Source organism: Perca flavescens, chromosome 13 (genome assembly GCF_004354835.1).
Source record: "Perca flavescens isolate YP-PL-M2 chromosome 13, PFLA_1.0, whole genome shotgun sequence".
Taxonomy (NCBI): domain Eukaryota; kingdom Metazoa; phylum Chordata; class Actinopteri; order Perciformes; family Percidae; genus Perca; species Perca flavescens.
The window spans coordinates 6,193,843-6,214,817 of NC_041343.1; the positions used below are offsets into that span (position 1 = coordinate 6,193,843).

At 40.9% G+C, this 20,975-nt stretch overlaps 1 protein-coding gene across 3 annotated transcripts in view; it reads right to left on the minus strand.

The window, feature by feature from the left end:
* Positions 1–1,793: 1,793 nt before the first annotated feature.
* The window catches only part of gdpd5a (glycerophosphodiester phosphodiesterase domain containing 5a), a 39,729-nt gene continuing 20,547 nt past the window's right edge, over positions 1,794–20,975 (minus strand). For 2 of the 3 annotated variants that reach the window (XM_028595631.1, XM_028595630.1), the window contains exons 7-16: positions 19,286–19,379; positions 18,967–19,112; positions 16,044–16,126; positions 15,319–15,469; positions 14,426–14,656; positions 13,692–13,837; positions 6,659–6,806; positions 6,157–6,239; positions 4,331–4,443; positions 1,794–2,664 (exon numbers count right to left, since the gene is read on the minus strand). In XM_028595631.1, coding sequence (XP_028451432.1) covers positions 2,573–2,664; positions 4,331–4,443; positions 6,157–6,239; positions 6,659–6,806; positions 13,692–13,837; positions 14,426–14,656; positions 15,319–15,469; positions 16,044–16,126; positions 18,967–19,112; positions 19,286–19,379 — 1,287 coding nt within the window. In that variant the 3' untranslated portion in view covers positions 1,794–2,572. The remainder of the gene's footprint in view (positions 2,665–4,330; positions 4,444–6,156; positions 6,240–6,658; positions 6,807–13,691; positions 13,838–14,425; positions 14,657–15,318; positions 15,470–16,043; positions 16,127–18,966; positions 19,113–19,285; positions 19,380–20,975) is intronic. The other variant, XM_028595632.1, reaches the window with a different exon arrangement.

A 20,975-nucleotide genomic window follows, 5' to 3' on the forward strand; every position in this document is an offset into this window, starting at 1 on the left:
GAATGTCTTTAGAATCTGTTGTAATCTTTATGCTGCTGTTGAGATGACTTGTGAATAAAAAAATGTATTTCTTGCAACAGCGTCATTTCTTATTATGTACAATGAGCCTTTACCACTGCTTATCCTCAACTCTTAGTAATACTACTGTATGTGTCTATACGTTGAAGGATGCTCATTTGTTTCCTGATTGTACGAGGTACAATTCCAGTGAAATGTAATCCCATCAACTCCTTCAACTTGTGCAGTCTAAGGCAGTGTCCTCATTCAGGATCCCAGTGGCCTGAGGGTAGAAGCTCCTCCTGATCCTCTCGGTGCTGGCCTGGTATATCTGAGCGAAACACTCTCTGCAGGGCTTTGCAGTCCTGTTCGGTGCTTTTTCTGTACCAGGCAGTGATGTCCCCCGTCAGGATGCTCTCAATATTGCAGGGGTAGAAATTGCTCAGTGTTTGAGAGGGAACCTGACATTTCATCTGACATCTGAGGTCAAACTATCTCTAGCCTTGCCTTTCTCACCACTGAGTCCGTATACAGCGCCCAGGTCAGACCCTCAGTGATGTGGACACAAAGGTACTTGAAGCTGGCCACCCTCTCCACGAGGACCCGTTGATATTTACAGGGGCGTAGTTCCTTCCCTACTCCTCCCAAAGTCCACTATCATCTCTTTAGTCTTGCTGACATTCATTTGCAGGTTATTTGTCCTGACACCAGTGGCTCCGGTCCTCTACTTCTTTCAGGTAGCCTAGGCCTTTTCCTAGTTGTCTGTGATAAGGTCCACCACAACTGTGTCATCAGCAAACTTGATGATTGTGTGTGTATGAAGACGAAAGTGGCTTAACAGTCATGTGTATACGGGGAGTACAGCAGGGGACTCAGAACACAGCCCTGGGGTGCTCTGTTGTCAACGATGAGGTTGGAAGATGTGTGCCTGCCCACCCTCACCACCTGAGGTCTGCCTGCCTGGAAGTCAAGGATCCACATGCACAGTGAGGTGTTTAATTATGACCAGCCTGGAGGAAACTATGCTGTAAAACCCTGAACTATAGTCAATGAACAGCAATCTCACATAGTTTCCTTCTTTTCCATGTGAGATATAGTTTTGCATTGCCAGACCTATCTCCACAGCACTGCGACGGAGGGTCTGGCTAGTCCACACTGCATTCCGGGGTGGGAGAAAAACATGCTCTGGTTTATTAGCATTTCTTTAAACCAATCACATTCGTCTTGGGCAGCGCTACGCACCAGACAGACCGACGGTGCCTCTGCAAAATAGCCTCAGTGGAACGTATGTACGTTCAAAAGTTGTTTTAGTCGTGCAAGAGAAACTCAGGAAAGCGAAAGGTAACGGAAATGCTCAAAAAAGGAAGATGGGTCTGAGAGGTGCACCCACCCGTGCATTAACCTCTGCTTCAGCTGCTGATGGCATAAAATGTGTTTAGCTCACTTGCTATAGATGCATCAGCACTTGACAAATAGTAGAGGTGGGCTTGTAATCTGTCATAGTTCTCAGTCCTTGACACATGCATCTGGTCCTCCAGGAATTGCAGTTCCACTTTCTTCCCGTAGTACCTTTTTGCCTTCTTAACTGATCTTCTTACATTGTAGGCTGTAAGGAAAAGACAGAGGTTCACCAAAGTCATTAGAATTCAAGTACAAAATTTAAATCCATCCCGTAGTTGATGAGATATTTCAGTCTGGACAAAAGTAGCTCAGTCTTTTGACCTATTCTAAGAGAATCCAAGGTTTTTATTTCCATTTTAAGCATCTACATTTGGATGTCATTGTTACAAATCTTACACAAAAGACAAACTGCACATTTTTCACAGAGAAAACATTTATTGAACAGTCAACATGTCTGCGGCTAAAAGTGTAGTTCTAACTTGAAATTTGTACCCCTACTATTAAACTAAAAGACAAAGAATATCCTACACTATTCTACCAGTCCATTCATTTAACAAAAAAGGCAGCCATGTGAAAGTCGTAATAGCTAATATGACTATATAGTAAATCAATCATGGCATGACAGAAAAGAGGCAAAAAAAAAAGATTAGAACATTGATCACAATATACTCTCAAAACCCCCCAAAACCCCCTCATCCCATGAAAACTGAAAGAAAAGAAGTTTTCAAGTAGGCCCTAATCTAATCAATCCTTCGCACTGACAACAGGACATCAGTCGTGATGATAATAAATGAAAACAAAAAAAAATATACAATTGATATGTCCAAACCATTGAAAAAAATTTAAAAACAATTCATATTTACATTAGTTTATAATACAGAACACTACACAGCCCATTTCCTATGTTAGAAAACATCAGTGAAGTACATGACATGGAAAAATACAAGATTACAGCCTGTATTGCCTCAAATACAACTTTTGAGAAGGTCACTCAAGCAAACAGACTGAACAGAGATTTTTTTCTCATGGCAGTCCAACGGACTTTTGGCCCTACCACCACGCAGATCACCACATTTAGCTGGTAACCCAGTTACCCTGGAATAACTTCCAGTCAGTAAAGTCTCTGAAATCAAACGAACATCCGAGATCTGCCAGCTGCGGCGGTGCGTTTCGTTCAGTCAGAGACGCCGCCATCAGAGTATCTGGCATAACCGTTCTCAGGATACAGAGAAAGCTCCTCTGTACTGCTGAGCCCGTTGTTGAGTTCTGAAAAAGATGGCAGAAAAAAGAATATGGATGATGCTGTAGCCTCTTCAATGAACACATTTAACACATTTTAATATGTTGATATAATGTATTTGACATAGCTGGAAATGAGTTAGTTGGATTACATTAACAGCTGGTATTTATATAATATACCATCTGTTTTCCACTGAGCACTGTTTAAAGAGGTGCATGTAAGTACAGTAAAAGCTCCCATGTGAATAATTTGAAATGTCAAATTTTGGCACCCCCAAGTGGTAGTATCATTAAACTTGCATGCACTTCCCTTGTTGGACCCAGGTGTGAAAGTCACTGCGATAAGTGCCTAAATGCGTGATGCATGTACCCCAAGTGTCCGTTAAGACCGCAGTGTGGAAGTTTATCAGAACACACTGGAAGAAATGTATTTCTAAAATGTATAAATAAAGGATATTAGATATTATATTTATGCAGCTATGTGCAGGAAAGAAGATGAGAAAAAAAGGAAAGAAAGAAAAAATAAAGTAATAAATCATTTAAAAAAAAAGGGGCTCATAATGAATAATAACAATGTTATAGCAGAATCCAGCACGTCATACACTTCAAATCCTTCATTTCTGTTGATTATTATTACTTGTTACCACCTTCTTGATGCATTTCCTACAACAACTGGCCTGATGCTGCGCAGTAGATCATGGGGAACAGTGGAATTCACTAAGGTATTATGATAAGTGGGCATTGCGTTTGGGTTAAGCGTTCACTGTGTTGGTTTTTTTCTCACCGGGGGGGGGGTACACACACTTGCCTACAACCTGGCAGCTTGTGAATGTTTACTCAAAGGGATAATTTGCCAATATTCAACCAACTTTGTATCATTTTAATTTAATGAACTAGCTAGACTATCTGTCCAATCCAGTTCTCTGTTGTGCGACTAAAACTACTTTTGAACGTACACACGTTCCACCAAAATAAGTTCCTTCCAGAGGCACCTTCATTGTGTCTGGCAAGGAGATTGTGATTGGTTTAAAGAAATGCCAATAAACCAGCACCAGTCTTTCTCCCAGAATGCTGTGTGGACTAGAGAGACCTTCCTCCGCAGCGCTGTCGATCTTACTAGTGCCCAGATCTCCCTACTCACAGGACAGCATAAAAACTCAACAGCCCTATCGCCAGCAGAAAAACTACAAGTAACACAAAACGCGTCACTTGGAGTTTTTCTGCTGGCGATAGGGCTGTTGCGGTAATTACAGTCTATACTTCCGCATAAGGACACAAGAGTATAGAAGAGGACTGAATCCAGCTCTGTGTCATGTTTGCGTGGGCAGTGTTTAGATGAACGGTGTTTAGTTTCCCTCCGTGGAGCTAGCACACAGAGCTTGGAGCAGCCGAGGTCTGCTGAAATCTGCCGGATGACGCGAAACAACACGTATCTCGGCGAACACATCCGGCGGATTTCAGCAGACCCCGCTCAGCTGGGAGAGTTATACGCTGCGGCCACAGGGGGAAGCCACACACAGTTTATCTGCACAGACCGCCATGACACAGAGCTGGATTAAAATCATCAAAATTTCTCTTTAAGAACCTCAAAGTCTCATCACTGTATTGCCATCTGGACGTTACGCTCCTTTGTTCTGTCCAGTTACAACCTGAAACATTTATTTCCAAGGTGTGAATGTAGTCAAAGCTGCACCTGAGAATATGAGCTTCTCCTTCATGATGTTGACGTCCCGACTGGACCGACGCGTCACGGCGCTCAGCATAATCTGTTCTGGGTTATAGTTCTGCATCCCGCTCATCCTCCATCTGTCACAGCACACACAGATATACAAACTTTTACAAGCATGTGGAGGCAACGTTTTTTTTAATTATAATCATACAACTCAATAATAATTGTGCTTGTGTGACTCGGCCTTCGAGATATGGATACACATAAAGTTATACATAAATGGAATGAAATGTGCTTTGATATAGAGGTAAAGTGAAAGAAAGAAAGGAATCGGCCCCCGGGTGTCGGGCAGAAAATGCACAAGGAGGACGGACAAGGAGGCCAGGGCAGTCGCAGCAGTTACCTGATTACATGATAGCTGACAGATGCCAGGGGGCAGCGGAGGATGGTTGCATGCAGATCAGGCAGAGCACAGGACAAAGAACAAATGTCAAAGGAGAAAGAGAGGACAGAGAGGACAAAGACGGGTTATAGCATGGAGGAGAACCATGGAAACAAGTCAGAAGAAAATAAGACAGTAGGAAAAAAAGACAAAAAGAAATAGATAAGAAAGAGAGAGTACAGACAGTAGAGAAGACGCCATAGCTCAGCTCAGGTCCAATCAGATTCAGAGGCTGGTGTTAACACTGTGCAGACACAGGAAACCCACAACAGCGCTGTTAATATATTTAGATATGTGCTGCTCCTAACAACATTTAAAACATATCTGATGGAAGACATACTTAAGTTATACAGTAAATGTACTAAATAAATGTTACAATGTATGTTATAAATGCCTGTGTTCACAGTGTTCGCAGTTTACACCAACGTCCGTCCAGACTCATATCGTAAATGAAGTGAATACTTTGAAGCCATTTCATATAATATGTTTAGTGTATTTTGTCATAATTAGCGTAATTTTTTAGTTCTGAACCAAAAAGTGTTATGCGAGGCCACAGTGACCTTTAACCAAGAAAATGTCACTCCAGGTGTTCCTGAGATATCACTAGGTCTGTAACAATTATTACACAATTGTCTAACTAGAGTCTCTCAAAATCTGACGAAAATCTTTTAAACTGACCTTTGTTGAGCTGAAATGAAGACAGATTCAGCAACTGCACGGCCTATTTCTCTCTTAAAATGTTTTCAGAAACACGTTTCAGTGAACTATTTTAGTACAATATGAGATCGTATTCTGAACGAGCCGCTATGACAGTCTGGCTTTGAATTTCCGGAGAAAACAAACCCATGTGATGCGTTTGTCCAATCAGCTGCAGGTTGTCATTTCTCGGGCAACAATATAGTGCTGCCTGCTGCTATGGAGACGTATTACGTTTCTCAAGTCGGTGTCGCCTCAGTGTGTTCCGAGGCAGTTTTTTGGACCTCGGGGACACGACTGATCATCTCGACTGGCTTTTCTGTCGACTGTCGGCCGTCTGGTTGGTGTGTCTCGGCTATAAGTCAACCAATTCATAATATTTTATCTTTGTTTTATTTGAATCATTTTCACAGTCCTGAAGAGCCCAAATGATCCAGTAATTCACAAGAAAAAACCTGAACAAATAAACATAACTTGATGTGTAGCTGTATATGTTTTTATCTTTCCTATTCCGTTAATCATCTTGTGACCCCTTTGGGATTCCCAACCAGGGGCTGATGCATAGACTGTATAAGTGAAGCCAAAGCATCATGGCCGCCCCCTGGTGGCAGGCTGAAGTATAGGTCATTGTGGTGCTTATGCATGAAGGCTGTGTGCTGTTATAGTAGTTGTATGTTACTTTTAACATGTTGACTGTCCAAACTGTACTTACTTCTGAAAACAGAAGATCCCTATTACTACAGCGAGGGAGACCAGGTCTGAAGTGATCCAGATGAAGTTGTAAGCGTTCTGACTCTGCAAGAGAAGGAAAAAAGAAAAGAAAAGTAGTTTCCAGTCAACGCCACCGGAGGTCCCCATTAACAAGTGTGTGTCCTGACGCCAACACAAGGCCCTGACTAAGGCGAAGGCCGGCGAGGCAGCTGCTTTTTCAGTTTGGATCCGTGCCCTTGTCTCAACCTGTCTCCGACTCTTTCCCAGGGTCCTGTTGTTCTCCAACGCCATGCTGAGCTCCAGTCTGCCGCTGCGCTCCCTAATATTTCTCTGCGTCCTTGCCCCCGAGTCTTGCTGGGCCCTCGTCAGTCTCTGTCCTCTCTCCTGCTGTCCTCTCGTCTCGCTGTGTGACCCTGTCTGTCCGTGTGTGTGTGTGTGTGTGTGTGTGTGTGTGTGTGTGTGTGTGGAGTCAGATGAGAGATAGAGAGAGGAGAGCTGTTTACCATGAGCCAGATGGGGTAAGGCACCTTTCGGAGGACTTGGGGGGCATCAGAGGACACAGAAGGCACCCCGCTACACCACAGAACGGAGAGGAGCCAGGGATCATTCACTGGGTAGACAGTCACACTCACATTGTTGGCCAGATACTCCCTGGGGAAAGGAAAAATACATTTCAACACTGAGAGAAAAAAAAGAACCTCTCCCTTTCACTGCTCGGATCCTTTTACTGGCAGCACAGAAAATATTGTCACTTGAAAATGTTTTGTGCATCAGAAATGCACTGTGAAAAGTATTTCCCCTACAGATGCTACAACGCTTTGTGTCCCTGATGAAGGCGAAGTATGTCTTTAAAGGATCATAACAGTGAATTACACTGTTTGAATGTTGGTTATGTACTTTAATATATATATATATATATATATATATATATATATATATATATATGCGATACAGGCCCAGAAAATATATTTTTTTTCAACTTGTCGCTATGAGTAATGGGGTTTAATTTTCTGCCAAAGTTGAAACGGTTTCAGTCAGTTTTGACTTTTGTCATTAGGTTGAAGCAGACGGGGCTCATTTGGGAAAAAAAGTGATTATTAATTAAAGGTGCAGTAGGTAAGACTTATAAAACTAACTATCAGTCATATTTGCTGAAACTGACCCTATGTTCCAGTAGAACTAAATGAAGCCGGTCATTTCAAAAAGAAATCTGGCTCCTCTGGCACCATCTACAGCCTGTAGTGTGATTTGCAAAAGTCCACCGCTCCCTGTTCAGATGCACCAATCAGGGCTAGGAGGGGTGTCTAACTGCGTGTCAATCACTTCTCATGCACACGCATTCATTCTCCTTTGTGGGCTTAGAAGACCGCTTGGGCTTTAGCAGAAAGGGGGGAGGGACTGAGAAGTTGTTGATGTTCAAATTTTTTGGGCTTAGTCCTGGATCTTGAAAATCCTAACTACAGCACCTTTAATTATCATTTGAAATTGTGGGGTCGTTTGCTGATGCTTGCTAGCATCAAGCAGAGATGAAGACTGGTACACTCACTTCCTTCTTACTCCACACCCCTGGATTCCTTTCCTTTTTAGTCCTCAGACCCAAGCGACGCTGGCCCAGGTGACACCACTTGAGGACATTTATGTGATTTTCCCCCAGCTCCATCTGGAGACACTAAAGGCTTTATCTGCTTAGCTGCTTCTTACAGTGCAGACGCTCTATTGCTTGCTCCTGCTTCTGCTTGCATATTTCTGCTGATAATCTTGCTTTTCCTCTGAGAGAAACTATGAGCAGCGGCTCTTGGATACTTATAAATCACTGGACTATACATTTTTTGTAGACATAGTAGGCTATTGTCATATTTGAAAATTTTTCTGCTTGAGCGTGGCCTACCAATAGCTCAAGCCTGTCCTAAAGTGACTGTAGCTAAAGCTAATTAGCAACAAGATGCCACCCTTCTCCATAGAGGACTACTACAAACTCCTTCAGAAGATTGCAGTTCTGGAAACCAAAATTTACCGGTTAGAAGTAAATATGGAAGTGAACGGATAATGTGGAAATGACACCACTTTACCAGTGACCCAAAACAATGGACAAAAGCATGCTAACACACGGCTAACTAGCACCAGCAAGACCACAAAGAAACAGGAGGGCTGTGGAACGGATAATAAATCAACAAGTGGCAGTCCTCCCTGGAACTCTTTTGGTGCAAAACCTAAGAGTAAATCATTTTCCTGGGAAATGGGAGGACGACTAACGGGCAGGACACAGCACCCTGAGATTTGTGATACGACCGGCTGGCCTGCATTATCATCCAGGTAGAGCGCCTCTTCAACCCCTGTACTTAGCAGGACACAGTCGTGGACAGCTGCAAAAGGGAAAATCAGCAACAAAATGCCTCCCCAACAACTGAGTGTGCAGGTGAAGAACAGATTTGCTCCTCTGCTGCAGAACCCTGGACATGACCTGGATTACGTCTCATCGTCACACAGCAGGGTAAGGACTGAGAGCAATTCTAAAAGTAAAAAGCTACAGGGAAAGCTAATGACTGGGCCCCAAACTCTGATTGTGGGTGACTCTGCTGTGAAAGATATAAAAAGCAGTAAAAACACCAAAATACTCTGTTTTCATAAAGACATGGTGTCTGACTTGGCCCAAGGAATCCCAGACATCGTAGCAGCACACCCAACTGTGAAGAACATTATACTGCATATAGGGTCAAATTATGTTGTAAAGCAAAAGTCTGAAGTGCTGAATCGTGACTTTATGAATCTGCTGAACGCAGTCAGCTCCCTAAACGCAAAGGTGTTTGTCAGTGGCCCTATACCGCCAGTCAGAGGAGGAGCTGAGAGTTTCGGCAGACTGTTGGCACTGAACAGATGGCTTTCAACTGCATGAACCAACAACCATTCTATGCAATTCATTGACAATTTTAACATTTTCTGTGGCTGCAGACATCTTTTTAAAGCAGATGGACTATTCCTTAACAAGCCAGGAGTAAAGCTGTTCACCTCTAGCCTACTTTACTTTCTGCACCACACATCTGCTACTTTGGCCAAGGACACGAGACAAGATGAACCAAAACAAGAGGAAGACACAACAAAGTGCGGCAGTGAGCCACCACAGCCCCCACCTGAGCAAAGATTTGACCATGGGAGACCAAAGACCAGAGATGAGAAATCTCAACAACCCTTCTCACCCGTCCAACACTCCTCAAACCCCTTTGACAACCACAAAAGCTTTGAAGACCTCTTTAAGGATTCATCGCTCTCCCCTCTTTCCCCCATCCCCATGTTGGAGTTCACTGACCAGATGAAGCAGCTGGTAAATGCTGGAACCAAGTATGCCCCCCTTCCTTCTCCCATTGTAAAACGCCAGGCACCTCTGCCCCCTCAAGGACGGCAGTTAACTCCTTCTCCCCAAACTGATAAGGATGCTTGTGTGCAAAATGCAGTTAGCATTAACTGATATGGGCCGGGTCCAGGCTGCATGCCTAGTAGCACTCAGGACTTTTTCCAAGACAAGCCTGGGCCCTGCGTATTAGATTCTTCCACAATTTATGTTGTGATAGGTAATAGAAAAAGAATGGTGAATAAGCACGTAACTGCAAACTTTGCAAATTTAGCATCCATTCCTCGTCAGCCACAGTCTGTCCCAAAAAATGAAAACGCACTAACCCTAGCCCTACTAAACGTTAGGTCTTTGGCGGGAAAATCATTTTTAATCAATGATTTTATTATCAACCACAATCTTGATTTTATGTTTTTAACTGAAACCTGGTTGGACCATAATAACAGTGATGCTGTTCTCATTGAGTCAGCACCCCCTAACTTTAGTTGTATGAGTGAGAATAGAGTGAATAAGAAAGGAGGTGGAGTCGCCATTTTGTTTAATGACTCATTCCAATGTACCCAATTATCTTATGGAAATTTGCTTCTTTTGAATATGTGGCTCTTCAGCTAAGATCCTCCCCTCAAGCTCTACTTCTAAATATCTACAGGCCACCTAAATACTGTGCATCCTTCTTTGACGACTTTACTGAACTGCTGTCTATAATCTGTATTAACCTTGACCGTGTAATTATTGCTGGTGATTTCAACATTCATGTTGACAACCCCCAGGACCGATGGACCAAAGAACTGTGTTGTGTTTTTGAGAGCTATGGACTGACTCCGCATGTGACACAGCCCACGCACAATAAGGGGCACACTCTGGACTTGATTATCTCCAAGGGTCTGAACATTTCCACGGTTGTGGTGACTGATGTTGCTCTCTCTGATCATTCCTGTGTTTTCTTTAACGGCACTATCTCTTTGCCCAAAAGTGTTCAAACAAAGTTAATCAGAAAACGGTATATCACTGAAAACACCAGTCAATCATTCATGGGGCCTCAGTCACTGAGCTTGTAGATAATTTCAACTATAAAATTACGAATGTTATTGATGCTATTGCTCCCACTAAGGTCAAAGCTGTCTCTGGTAAGAAAAGATCTCCATGGAGAAATTTTATAGTTGTGAGAACAGAAAAAAGAGAGTGTCGAAAAGCTGAACGCAGTTGGCGAAAATCTAATCTCCAGGTCCATTACAACACTTATAAAGAGAGACTTCGCATTTATAACATGGAACTAAGGAATGCAAGGCAATGTTGTCTACCAAGGCTTGCAATGACTTTGCCTCCTTCTTCACAGACAAAATTCAGAAAATTAGACAAACAGTCAGTGCTTCCATATCAAGTACAGGATATGTGTTGTCACAGTGTGCACGCAAAACAAATTCCAACATGACACAATTTCATACGATCAACCTTAAAAACCTGGAAGACATTATACAACATCTGAAAACCTCCTCCTGTTGCCTTGATATTCTACCAACGTGTGTTTTCAAAAATGTTTCGAATTGTTTGGCTTCTGATCTTCCACAGATTGTAAAAACATCTCTGCTCTCAGGTATCTTCCCACAGGCCCTGAAAACTGCAGTCATCAAGCCACTCCTAAAAAAGAACAATCTAGACACAACACTAATGAGCAACTATAGGCCAATATCAAACCTTCCGTTTTTAAGTAAAATCATAGAAAAAGTGGTTTTTCAACAACTCAACCTTTTCTTATCGCTAAACAACAGTTTTGATGCCTTCTAGTCAGGTTCGACCACACTACAGCACCGAGACGGCTCTTGTTAAAGTCTTTAATGACATCGACTTAAACACAGATAGTGGCAAAATTTCAGTCTTAGTATTACTTGATCTCAGTGCTGCATTTGATACGGTAGACCATGACATATTGCTTGACCGATAGGAAAACTGGGTTGGTCTTTCTGGCTCAGTAGTAAAGTGGTTTGAATCCTATTTAAAGAATAGGGACTACTTTGTGTCTATAGGTAATTATACATCTGAGCATACAAATATGACGTGCGGAGTTCCCCAAGGCTCAGTTCTGGGGCCTCTTCTGTTCAACATCTACATGCTTCCACTGGCTCAGATTATGGAAAACAACAAAATAAGTTACCATAGTTATGCGGATGACACACAAATTTACATAACCTTATCGCCAGGGAACTATAGCCCAATACAACAATTAAATATGTGCATTGAACAAATTAATGATTGGATGTGCCAGAACTTTCTTAAATTAAATGAAGAAAAAACGGAGGTGGTTGTTTTTGGAGCAAAAGAGGAACGATTGAAAGTCAGCGCTCAGCTGCAAACGACAATGTTAAAAACAACAGACAAAGCAAGAAATCTTGGTGTAGTCATGGACTCAGACCTAAATTTTAAAAGACACATTAACATAATTAAAAAATCAGCCTATTATCACCTTAAAAATATATCAAGGGTTAAAGGACTTATGTCTCAGCAGGATCTGGAAAAACTTGTCCATGCTTTTATCTTCAGTAGAATTGACTACTGTAACGGTGTCTTTACAGGTCTCCCTAAAAAATCAATCAGACAGCTGCAGCTGATTCAGAACGCTGCTGCTCGAGTCCTCACTAAAACCAAGAAAGTGGATCACATCACTCCAGTACTGAAGTCTCTACACTGGCTTCCAGTGCCTCAAAGAATTGATTTCAAAATACTTTTACTGGTTTATAAATCACTAAACGGTTTAGGGCCAAAATACATTTCTGTTCTGCTACTACATTATGACCCACCCAGACCTCTCAGGTCGTCTGGGACAGGTCTACTTGTTGTCCCCAGAGTCAGAACTAAACAGGGGGAAGCAGCGTTCAGTTTTTATGCTCCACATATTTGGAACAAACTCCCAGAAACCTGTAGGTCCGCTGCAACTCTCAGTTCTTTTAAATCTAACCTAAAGACCTATCTTTTTGATGTTGCTTTTCTTTAAATAATCAATTTTATTAACTTTAATTTCTTATACTGCACTGTAACTTTTATTTTTATACTGCACTATCAATTTTATTCTTGTCTTTTAATGTTTTTAATTTGTTTATTATTGTTTTTTAATTGTTTTCTAACTGCTCTTTAATGTTTTATGTAAAGACCTTTGAATTGCCCTGTTGCTGAAATGTGCTATACAAATAAAGCTGCCTTGCCTTGCCTTGCCTATAACAGTTTTTTTTTTACCCCACATATGCTGTAGTACTCCCCAACACCTGCAAACAGACCTTAATGTCTAAATCAGTGGAGCTTCACTTTTCATATCACATCTCTTCCCCTTACAAAGAGATTTGACTTGAAATGGTTCCCATACTTGTTTACCTCCTTACCTTTTCCACATCCACTCAGGCAGCTCCAGCCCAAGATAATGGGCAGCAGCCACGAAAACACATTTCTTGAACGGGAACATGGACAACAATTAACGTCAGTCCAGAAATATGGCAGACTTAGCCTAGACATCTAGACGCACCCTAGCAGCAGCAAATGTAATTTGGGTCGTCTAGCAACTCTCCGCTGGCTTGCGAGCTGGAAAAACCAAACTCTAGTCAGGCCAATCACATCGTGTATAGAGTCGGTGGGCGGGCTTAACATGACAGCAGAGTTTCGACAGTGAATTCCCTGCTACTTGAAAACAAAAAAGATGGCTGCTGCTGCTGGCAAACAGCGGTCTTTGGCTGCGGCTCTGGAAGACTTGGAGTTCAGCTTTTCTTTGAGAAAAGAACAAAGAACGGCACAGAACTCATTCTTAATAAAAGGAAGATGTGTTCAGAGTTTTACCGACCGGATACGGCAAAAGTTTAATCTATCAACTAGCTCCGCTACGTTCTTCGTTGCTCTGCCTGGTTGTAGCGCTATCCTATTACGTGCAGAGGGAATTTGAAAGACAAACGTTTATCCCGCCCCTCAGATTGAGCTCCGTCAATGGTGAGTTCCCAGACCTTACATCTGGATGTGGGTCTGGCTTGTCAGGCTATGGCAGAGTTGTAGTAAAGTTAGATTTTAATTTACTAAAAAGTAAATATCCACATTATTTTCATGAGAAATAAGTCAAAATGACACCACTTGTTCTTCTTTTCAGATCGACCTTGAAGCAACAAACAAAGACGGCGTTCCCGTGTTGCCTAGCAGTAGTAGACGCTTGCTCTTACTGTATGTCTTTGTGGCTGGCCTTGCTGTAGTGGAGGGTCAGGCTTGTTATTCCCCTCTGCCTGATCTCTTCAACCGACAGCTTCTCGTTTGCCGTCTGCTGAAGCCCTCGCACCCTCCCCCTGTCCGTGTCGGGGGTCCACGTCACCTGGCACAAACACATGTGACATGGACAGACCCTGGTCAGACAGAATACAGTGTGTGCTTCATATCCAGAGATGTGACACTTGGTATGGTCAAAATGTGCTACTTGTAGAATATGGTTTTTGGCAAACAAACCTTGTCTTTGGTATACAATCATTACAGCAAACAAAGTAGGACAATAGGGCTGGGACTAGATGCTTTTGTCCCGATTTGATTCTTTCACAATAAATGGATTTGCAATTGTTCTCTAAGAAGAACGCACATCACATGTCAGTCAGTCAGTCAGTCTGACATTTATGTAATTTGTAAAGAAGTACACAAAAAGGATTTTCTGCCTTCGCTCTGTTTTGCTGGAAACTTATATGATGTAGTGTTACCGTATAAAACAGAAAATATTAAGGTTGATCATTGGTAACAATAAATACATTTAAACAATATTGATTCTAGGGAAAAGAATCGATTGTTGAATATTTTTCCCACCCCTATAGGACAACTTTAGTGACAATTGTTTATGTACTCGTGATTTACTGGGGTTACAGTACTACAAGCAGCACATTTAAGTAATTAAAGGATTATTATGGAGGAGACCTACAGTCCTCACCCTCTTCTGGGAAATCCCTGCTTTCTGCACGGCCCACAGCGTGTCCATGAACCAGCTCCGGTAGCGCGGGTGCTCCGGTGGAGGCTTGCGAATGTCGAGCAGTGCCGAGCCGTTGGCCCTGGCCGCCAGACGCAGCATTTCCACCAGACTGCAGACCGTCTGGTTGCCTATTCTGCTGCGGTCCCTCGCTGTCAGGGTTTCTACTGTCCAGTAGGGGTCACTCTGGCAGCAGAGAGGCAGACACAGAGACGTAACATACACTATGTCCTTCTGTATAGGAGCTGTGGTCTGTATAGCATATTCTAAATGAAGTATATGCTTACCTAATTTATGCATTGTTTTATATTTTAGATACCGGTATTAGATTTAAACTTTGTATATCTTTCTGTGCAGCACTATCTACTGAAAAAAAAAAAAAAGCACATGCACACTTATCTCCTTTACAAACATTGACCTCTGAGGATTTGACCACCTTCATCCTCAAAATCAGCACTGTTTCACTGCAATAATAGGCCACTTTAAAAAGTTTGCATTGGTCATTACTGGAGAAGCAAATTCATTTCTACTGCACTTTTTTGCATGTTTTCTGTTAAAATTGTTATCATTACATCTTGTAGTCACAGAAATTCCTTCATCAGTTTCCTTTTTTGCATCATATTCTAAATACAATTTCACCACTGGAGGACAATTTTGTCCTGCACAATACTTCTCCAGGACTCACGCAGAAACTGAAAGATTTTATATTCCTAAAGGACTTTTGTTGTAGTAACAGAAGATGGTGAATGATGTGGCGGGGTCATTGAAGGTGGAGAACACATTGTATAGCTGTGATGGAATCTGCGTGAACGAGTCAGGGTGAGTTGAGGTGAAGTGGATTTCCGTACCTCCAAAAACCACTGGCCTGCGTTTAGAGAGCGAATCTCTGTCCAGTTGAAGAAAGAGGCATCGTCATACTGTCTGGCTGGAAAGACCTTACTGACGTCTGTGGTCCGTCTCAACGTGCGGTCTCGCATAAGGAAGGGAACGCCGTCCACACTGGGAGAGACAAAATAGTCAGAAAATGTTGTAGCCTACTTTAGAATTTCAATTATGATTCAATATATATATATACTTTGGTAAAAGGAAATATAATAATAATCTAATAGGGCTGCACAATTAATCGCAATTTTATCAATATTGCAATATGGACTAATGCAATATCCAAATCGCAGGGCGGGGTGCAATATTTGTTAAAGTCAAAGTATGCGTCAAACCATTTTGAATTAAGTATTGTTGTGCTGCAGAGATGTCCCGGCATACAAATCCTATCCTACAGACTAAATTGATTTTTTTTTTTTGGAACAGATCCTTGCAAAAATCACACTATAATTATTTAAAAAAAGTGTATATAATCTAACATCAAAACTCAGTAAAAAACATAAATGTGATGATAATCACCTCACATGGCAATATGTAGCTGCATCTCTCTCATTAAACGGAAATGTTTAACTTTCTACCAAACAACCTATATCTCAAGTATGGGATCTATATGTGGAACTTCAGAGCACACTCAAGTCATTCAATATAAATAACCCAGAATTAAAAATGTTATTATTGTGTGGTTAATAACCTGATGGTAACGTCTGCCTCCAGGGAGCTGGCTCCATGCTGCAGGGCTCGGTTAAAGGACACCATGGTGTTTTCTGGGGCCAGCTAGAGCAGAGGAGAGACTACTGTCAGTCACTGTGTGTAAAAACCACACATACACGGGAAGTGGTAGAATTATAAAAGAACATTTAAATAGAAAAGCACGATTTATTGAAAATACATTTGTGGGAAATGATTAAAAGTGAAACCTAAAAGGTACAGTGGTTCTTTACCATGCATATCTACTACCACACGTTTTATTTATCAAAATTCTTTATGGCAAAAGAACTTTTAACACAACTTATGTATTCAGGGTTTAAGCGTAAATCTTTTTTAAAGAGAGAATCAGCATTACCAATGGGCTACAATACTGCACCTCCAAAATGCAGTAACTACACATTTGGTCAAAAGAATTATTTGGCATCTTTTAACAATATCAAAAAGTATTATGCCATAGAAATGTGTAATTTCATTAAAAACTGCATGTAAAAATTATGGTAACTAGTGAAACCAACTAAAATTAACAGCCAACTAGTCTAAAGCAAGAGAGCTGTAACGTTAGCGAGTGAACGCTAGCTGAGGAGCTATGACTAGCTTTTGCTAGAACTAAAAGTACATTTACTTCCCTAGTTATTTTGTGTTATTGAAAAATGTTGATAAACCAACATCTTGGTTAGTGTATTTGTTATTTAACATGACTAATCCTATCATGAAGGAGAAAAAAACCCAGCTAGACTACTAGCTAGCTAGCTTAGCAGAGTAGCAGTGGCTGCTATCTCAGGTCCTGCTCAGGTGGAAATCCAGGTTAAGCTGCCTTTAAATCACAAGTCTACAATTAGTCTACTAGTTAAGTCTACAATTAAGAATCAAATTTCACGATATTGCTTTCAATATAAATATTGAGAGTAGACAGTGACACAGACAGATACTTAGTAAATCAAATTTCATTCCTGTGAAAATAATCAAAATTAGGTCAAACAAAAGCTTAAAGAACACAGGTTGTTTGTAGATGCTGTATTTTCCGCTTGTATTTTGTGACAACCTTTAACTCTTTTTCGGAACTTTACTGTTTCTATGTTCGCTTTCTGCAATGATAAGAACACATTACAACACAATTCCCAATAGACAGGCAGAAATACAAAAGAGCTCTGATGTCCAATGAATTCATCTCCATATTTCTGATAATGTGTGGTCTTTGAATAGTGTTTTCAATGCTATTTCAGCTTTATTCAATCATCTGTTTATAGCTGCGGGTAATCAGTCAGTGATTGTGTCTAGTCTATAAAGTCTATCAAATCTCTGTCCATCATCATAGGTACATATATGTTATATGAAGTATGGACTTCATGCAAACATAGTAATATCTGAATAATTCCTTAGTTGATGTTTTTAGTCATAAAAATATGTATAGGCCTACATCTGAGATTTATTTTAAGACCTCCACACAGCTGAGGTACATTGCAGAGAGGTAAAAACCAGGTGTTTTTTTTTTGTGTGTGATTTGTGTGTCTGTGTATTTTGTGCGTGTGCAGGAGTGTGTGTGCCTTTAGAGGGCAGGGAATCACAGCTCTGAACATCACTGTACAGTTGTTTATAGCTAGTCATGTGGAACGGCATTTGCTTTCCCAGCTGTGAAATGACAGTTCAGTGTGTTGTTGCATCTCATGCTCACTGAGCCTGACAGTAGTAGGTTCATGTACTGTATTGGAATACATTGTAGTGCAGACTCATAGTCTATGTACTTAGGAACATAAAACAAATGAATGGACCCATCAGGAGGATTATAAACATTAAAAAGGTGACACCTGACAGGTAGTGTTGGGAAGGTTACTTTGGAAATGTAAGAGGTTACCGATTACAAGTTATCCTATTTAATTGTTTGTTTAATGTAATAGTAGTGTAACTATTTCAATTGCTTTATCAAAGTAATGTAACATCTCATTTAGTTACTTTTTGATTACTTTTCAAAATTTTTAATGATAGGAGAACCAGGAGAACCAATCGAAAGCATCAGAATAGCATCAAACTTTACTTAACTGCTGCGGCTGGATGTGGCGAAAGAAGACATTGTGCACGTGAAAAACATGCAAAGCAACAAAATTGATATTAGTCAACATATAGCCTAGCTTTTTACAGAAAATATTCAGATGTAACCCCCAATGTAATCTGTACACCTGTAATTTAATTACACATTAATTTAATTACATTCTTTCTCTCCCAGTAACGGATTCCCAACTGTAACAGATTACAGTTACCTTTATTTTGTAATTAAATTACGTAACGACGTTACATGTAGGCCTGTAACAATTATTAAATTAGTGTCTTATTGTCACTTTTTTTTTTACATAATCGCAGTTTCTTTTTAAAAACCACAATTAATTGCTAACATAAGCTAACTAATTGCCCCTTGTGGGAATATTAAAGTTGTTGAATTGAATTGACTATATATTTTTACTATTATTTCAATTGTTAGCTGTTAGCACTTGACCCTATTTACGTTCATAGCAACAAAAATGACAAGGGAGTGATACATGAGAAAAAATGTTTTATGATAATAAAGAGCTGTTTACTTCATAGGTTGTGTACTTGTGTTATCTCACATTCTCTACATTCTCTGGGTCACATAACAGTGATATAACCAAAACATTTAATTTTAAAACTTGAATTTGTTTAAAAAGGAATAAATAAATCTTTTTTTTTTATTTAACTGAAAGAGACAATTATATTGTTAATCGCAATTCTTTCTGAGACAATTAATTGGGCAGTAAAACTTGGAATTGTTACAGCTCTACTTACATGTACCTAAGTACTCCCCAACGCTGCTGACAGGCCTCTGCGGTGACTTGTTCTGCCCACAGAACAATTAGCTGGATCAGACAGCAAGGTCTGGCAAAGCACCAACTCACCATAGGAGCTCCGCGTCGACCAATGATGTCTGGTCGCGGTCTGAGGCTGTGGCGGTCCATGATGCAGGGGCAGGTGAACGTGAGTGGTGCCAAATAGAGAGCCAGGAGGATGACGATGTAGATCAGCAACACCATCACATGGAAATCTAAGAGGGAGGAGTAAGGGGGTTTATTCATTTTCACCTCATCTCATTTACTCATTATGACAAGAAATGTTTAGCTTTGTCTGTGTTGGCGAGTACAAGTGGTGATCTTTTCGGAGTACCAGAGGGTAAGGCGCCTACTTATATGAAATCATATGATACCAGCTCACACTTACTGGATCTCTCTCTGCGGACCACGTATCCAGCTACCAACCAGCTGATAGCTGTGAGTGTTGCCAGGGCTCCAAGGTGCAGGAAAGGTGCTGTGGACTGGTAACAAAACATTTAAATACAGAACAATGGTGTTAATTGGTGGTTACTTAAACAGAGTACAAACTTCAGTGCATATAGATAATGAAAACATATGTTAAAAATAGGTAGGTGTGATGAACAAAAACATATGTGTGTGCTGTACAAGGGGTTGATATGGTTTTTGATCAGTATGTTGGTGGTAAGATTAATTCACTTTGCAGTGATTCAGTAGCTATTTTCAGGCCAGAAGCTTTATCATTGCTAATATTCACAAGCCAAACTTTAGTTCTAATTGTCATTAATGCTGGTTTGGATAGAGAGATTTAGAGTACCGTAGCAAACGGATTGATACCACTCTTATATCTGTATGTTTAATAAGCTAGGCCCTACATCCAGCAGCTGGCTACCTTAGCTTAGCATAAAGGATGAAAGCAGGATGGAAACAGCTAGACTGGCTCAGTAGGAAGGAAAACAGTCTGCCTACCGACACCATAAAAGCTTCCTACGTTGTTTTACGAGGCGTTATGTGTGTCTTAGCATGGAGCAGTGACTTAACTTCTTTATGCTAGGCTAAGCTAACTGGCTGTTGCTTCATATTTAATGGACATATATTATGAGAATGGTATCAATCTTCTCATCTAACTTTTATTTTAACAAATATATAACAAATATTTCCCAAAGCTATTCCTTTAAAGGTGCCCAGCCACACGTATTTCATGACTTTGTGGTAATGTCTGAAGATCTACTATGGACTCTGTAACATTTTTTGTTGTTTTTGTTTGCCTTAGATACCTTGTTTCAAGCCATTCTAGCGTGGTATAGAAAGCCTGCAGGAAGACTCAGCTTTCTGCCAGTTCTCATTAATATTCAACAAGCTAAGCTGCTTGACTCTGATTGGCTAACAGCTAGCCAATGAGAGCCTGGCTGTCAGAATCCTTTACCCAGCCCAACCGGGCGAGCTAGTGAATAGTAATGAGCTCAGGCAATATGATGTCAGACTGACCAGCTTTTGTAATTGGCCTGATTTCTCCGGTTATTTCTTTTCAGTGGCTAGAGCTGACGGAGGAGGTAGCAGTTCATTTTCACATTCACGACATAACACAAACACATATGGACCTAACAGATTTAAAAAAATGCAAATAAAAACGGTTTGTATGGCAGGGCACCTTTAAGTTTGTCAAAACATAAACAAGTTTGTTAGTAAGCAACAATAAGTAAAACTGTGAATAATTGAATAATTTAACCTCACAAAAACTAATATCAGATAAATCGAGAGTCAGCAATGGTATGGTAGCTCAACCAATGGCACACTAGCAATACGGGTGCAAGAGAGCTTTTTGGAAATGTTCCAATCTGCATGCGAAATGACCTCTTTCACAGCCATTGACGGAGCACAGCCTGTTGTTTATGGTCTGATTGTCTTTTTCTTTACTCTGCCTCTGATTGGCTACTCATTGCCTTCTTCACAGAATAAAGATTAAAAAAAATAACACTGCCTGAGCGGGCTAGGTAGATGATGGCAGGTTTAATGCTGATCTGGCACACTGATTAACAAGAACATTTTAAAATGTCACTTTATATTAAAAAGGTTGCCGACCCTGAAGTGCTGACATG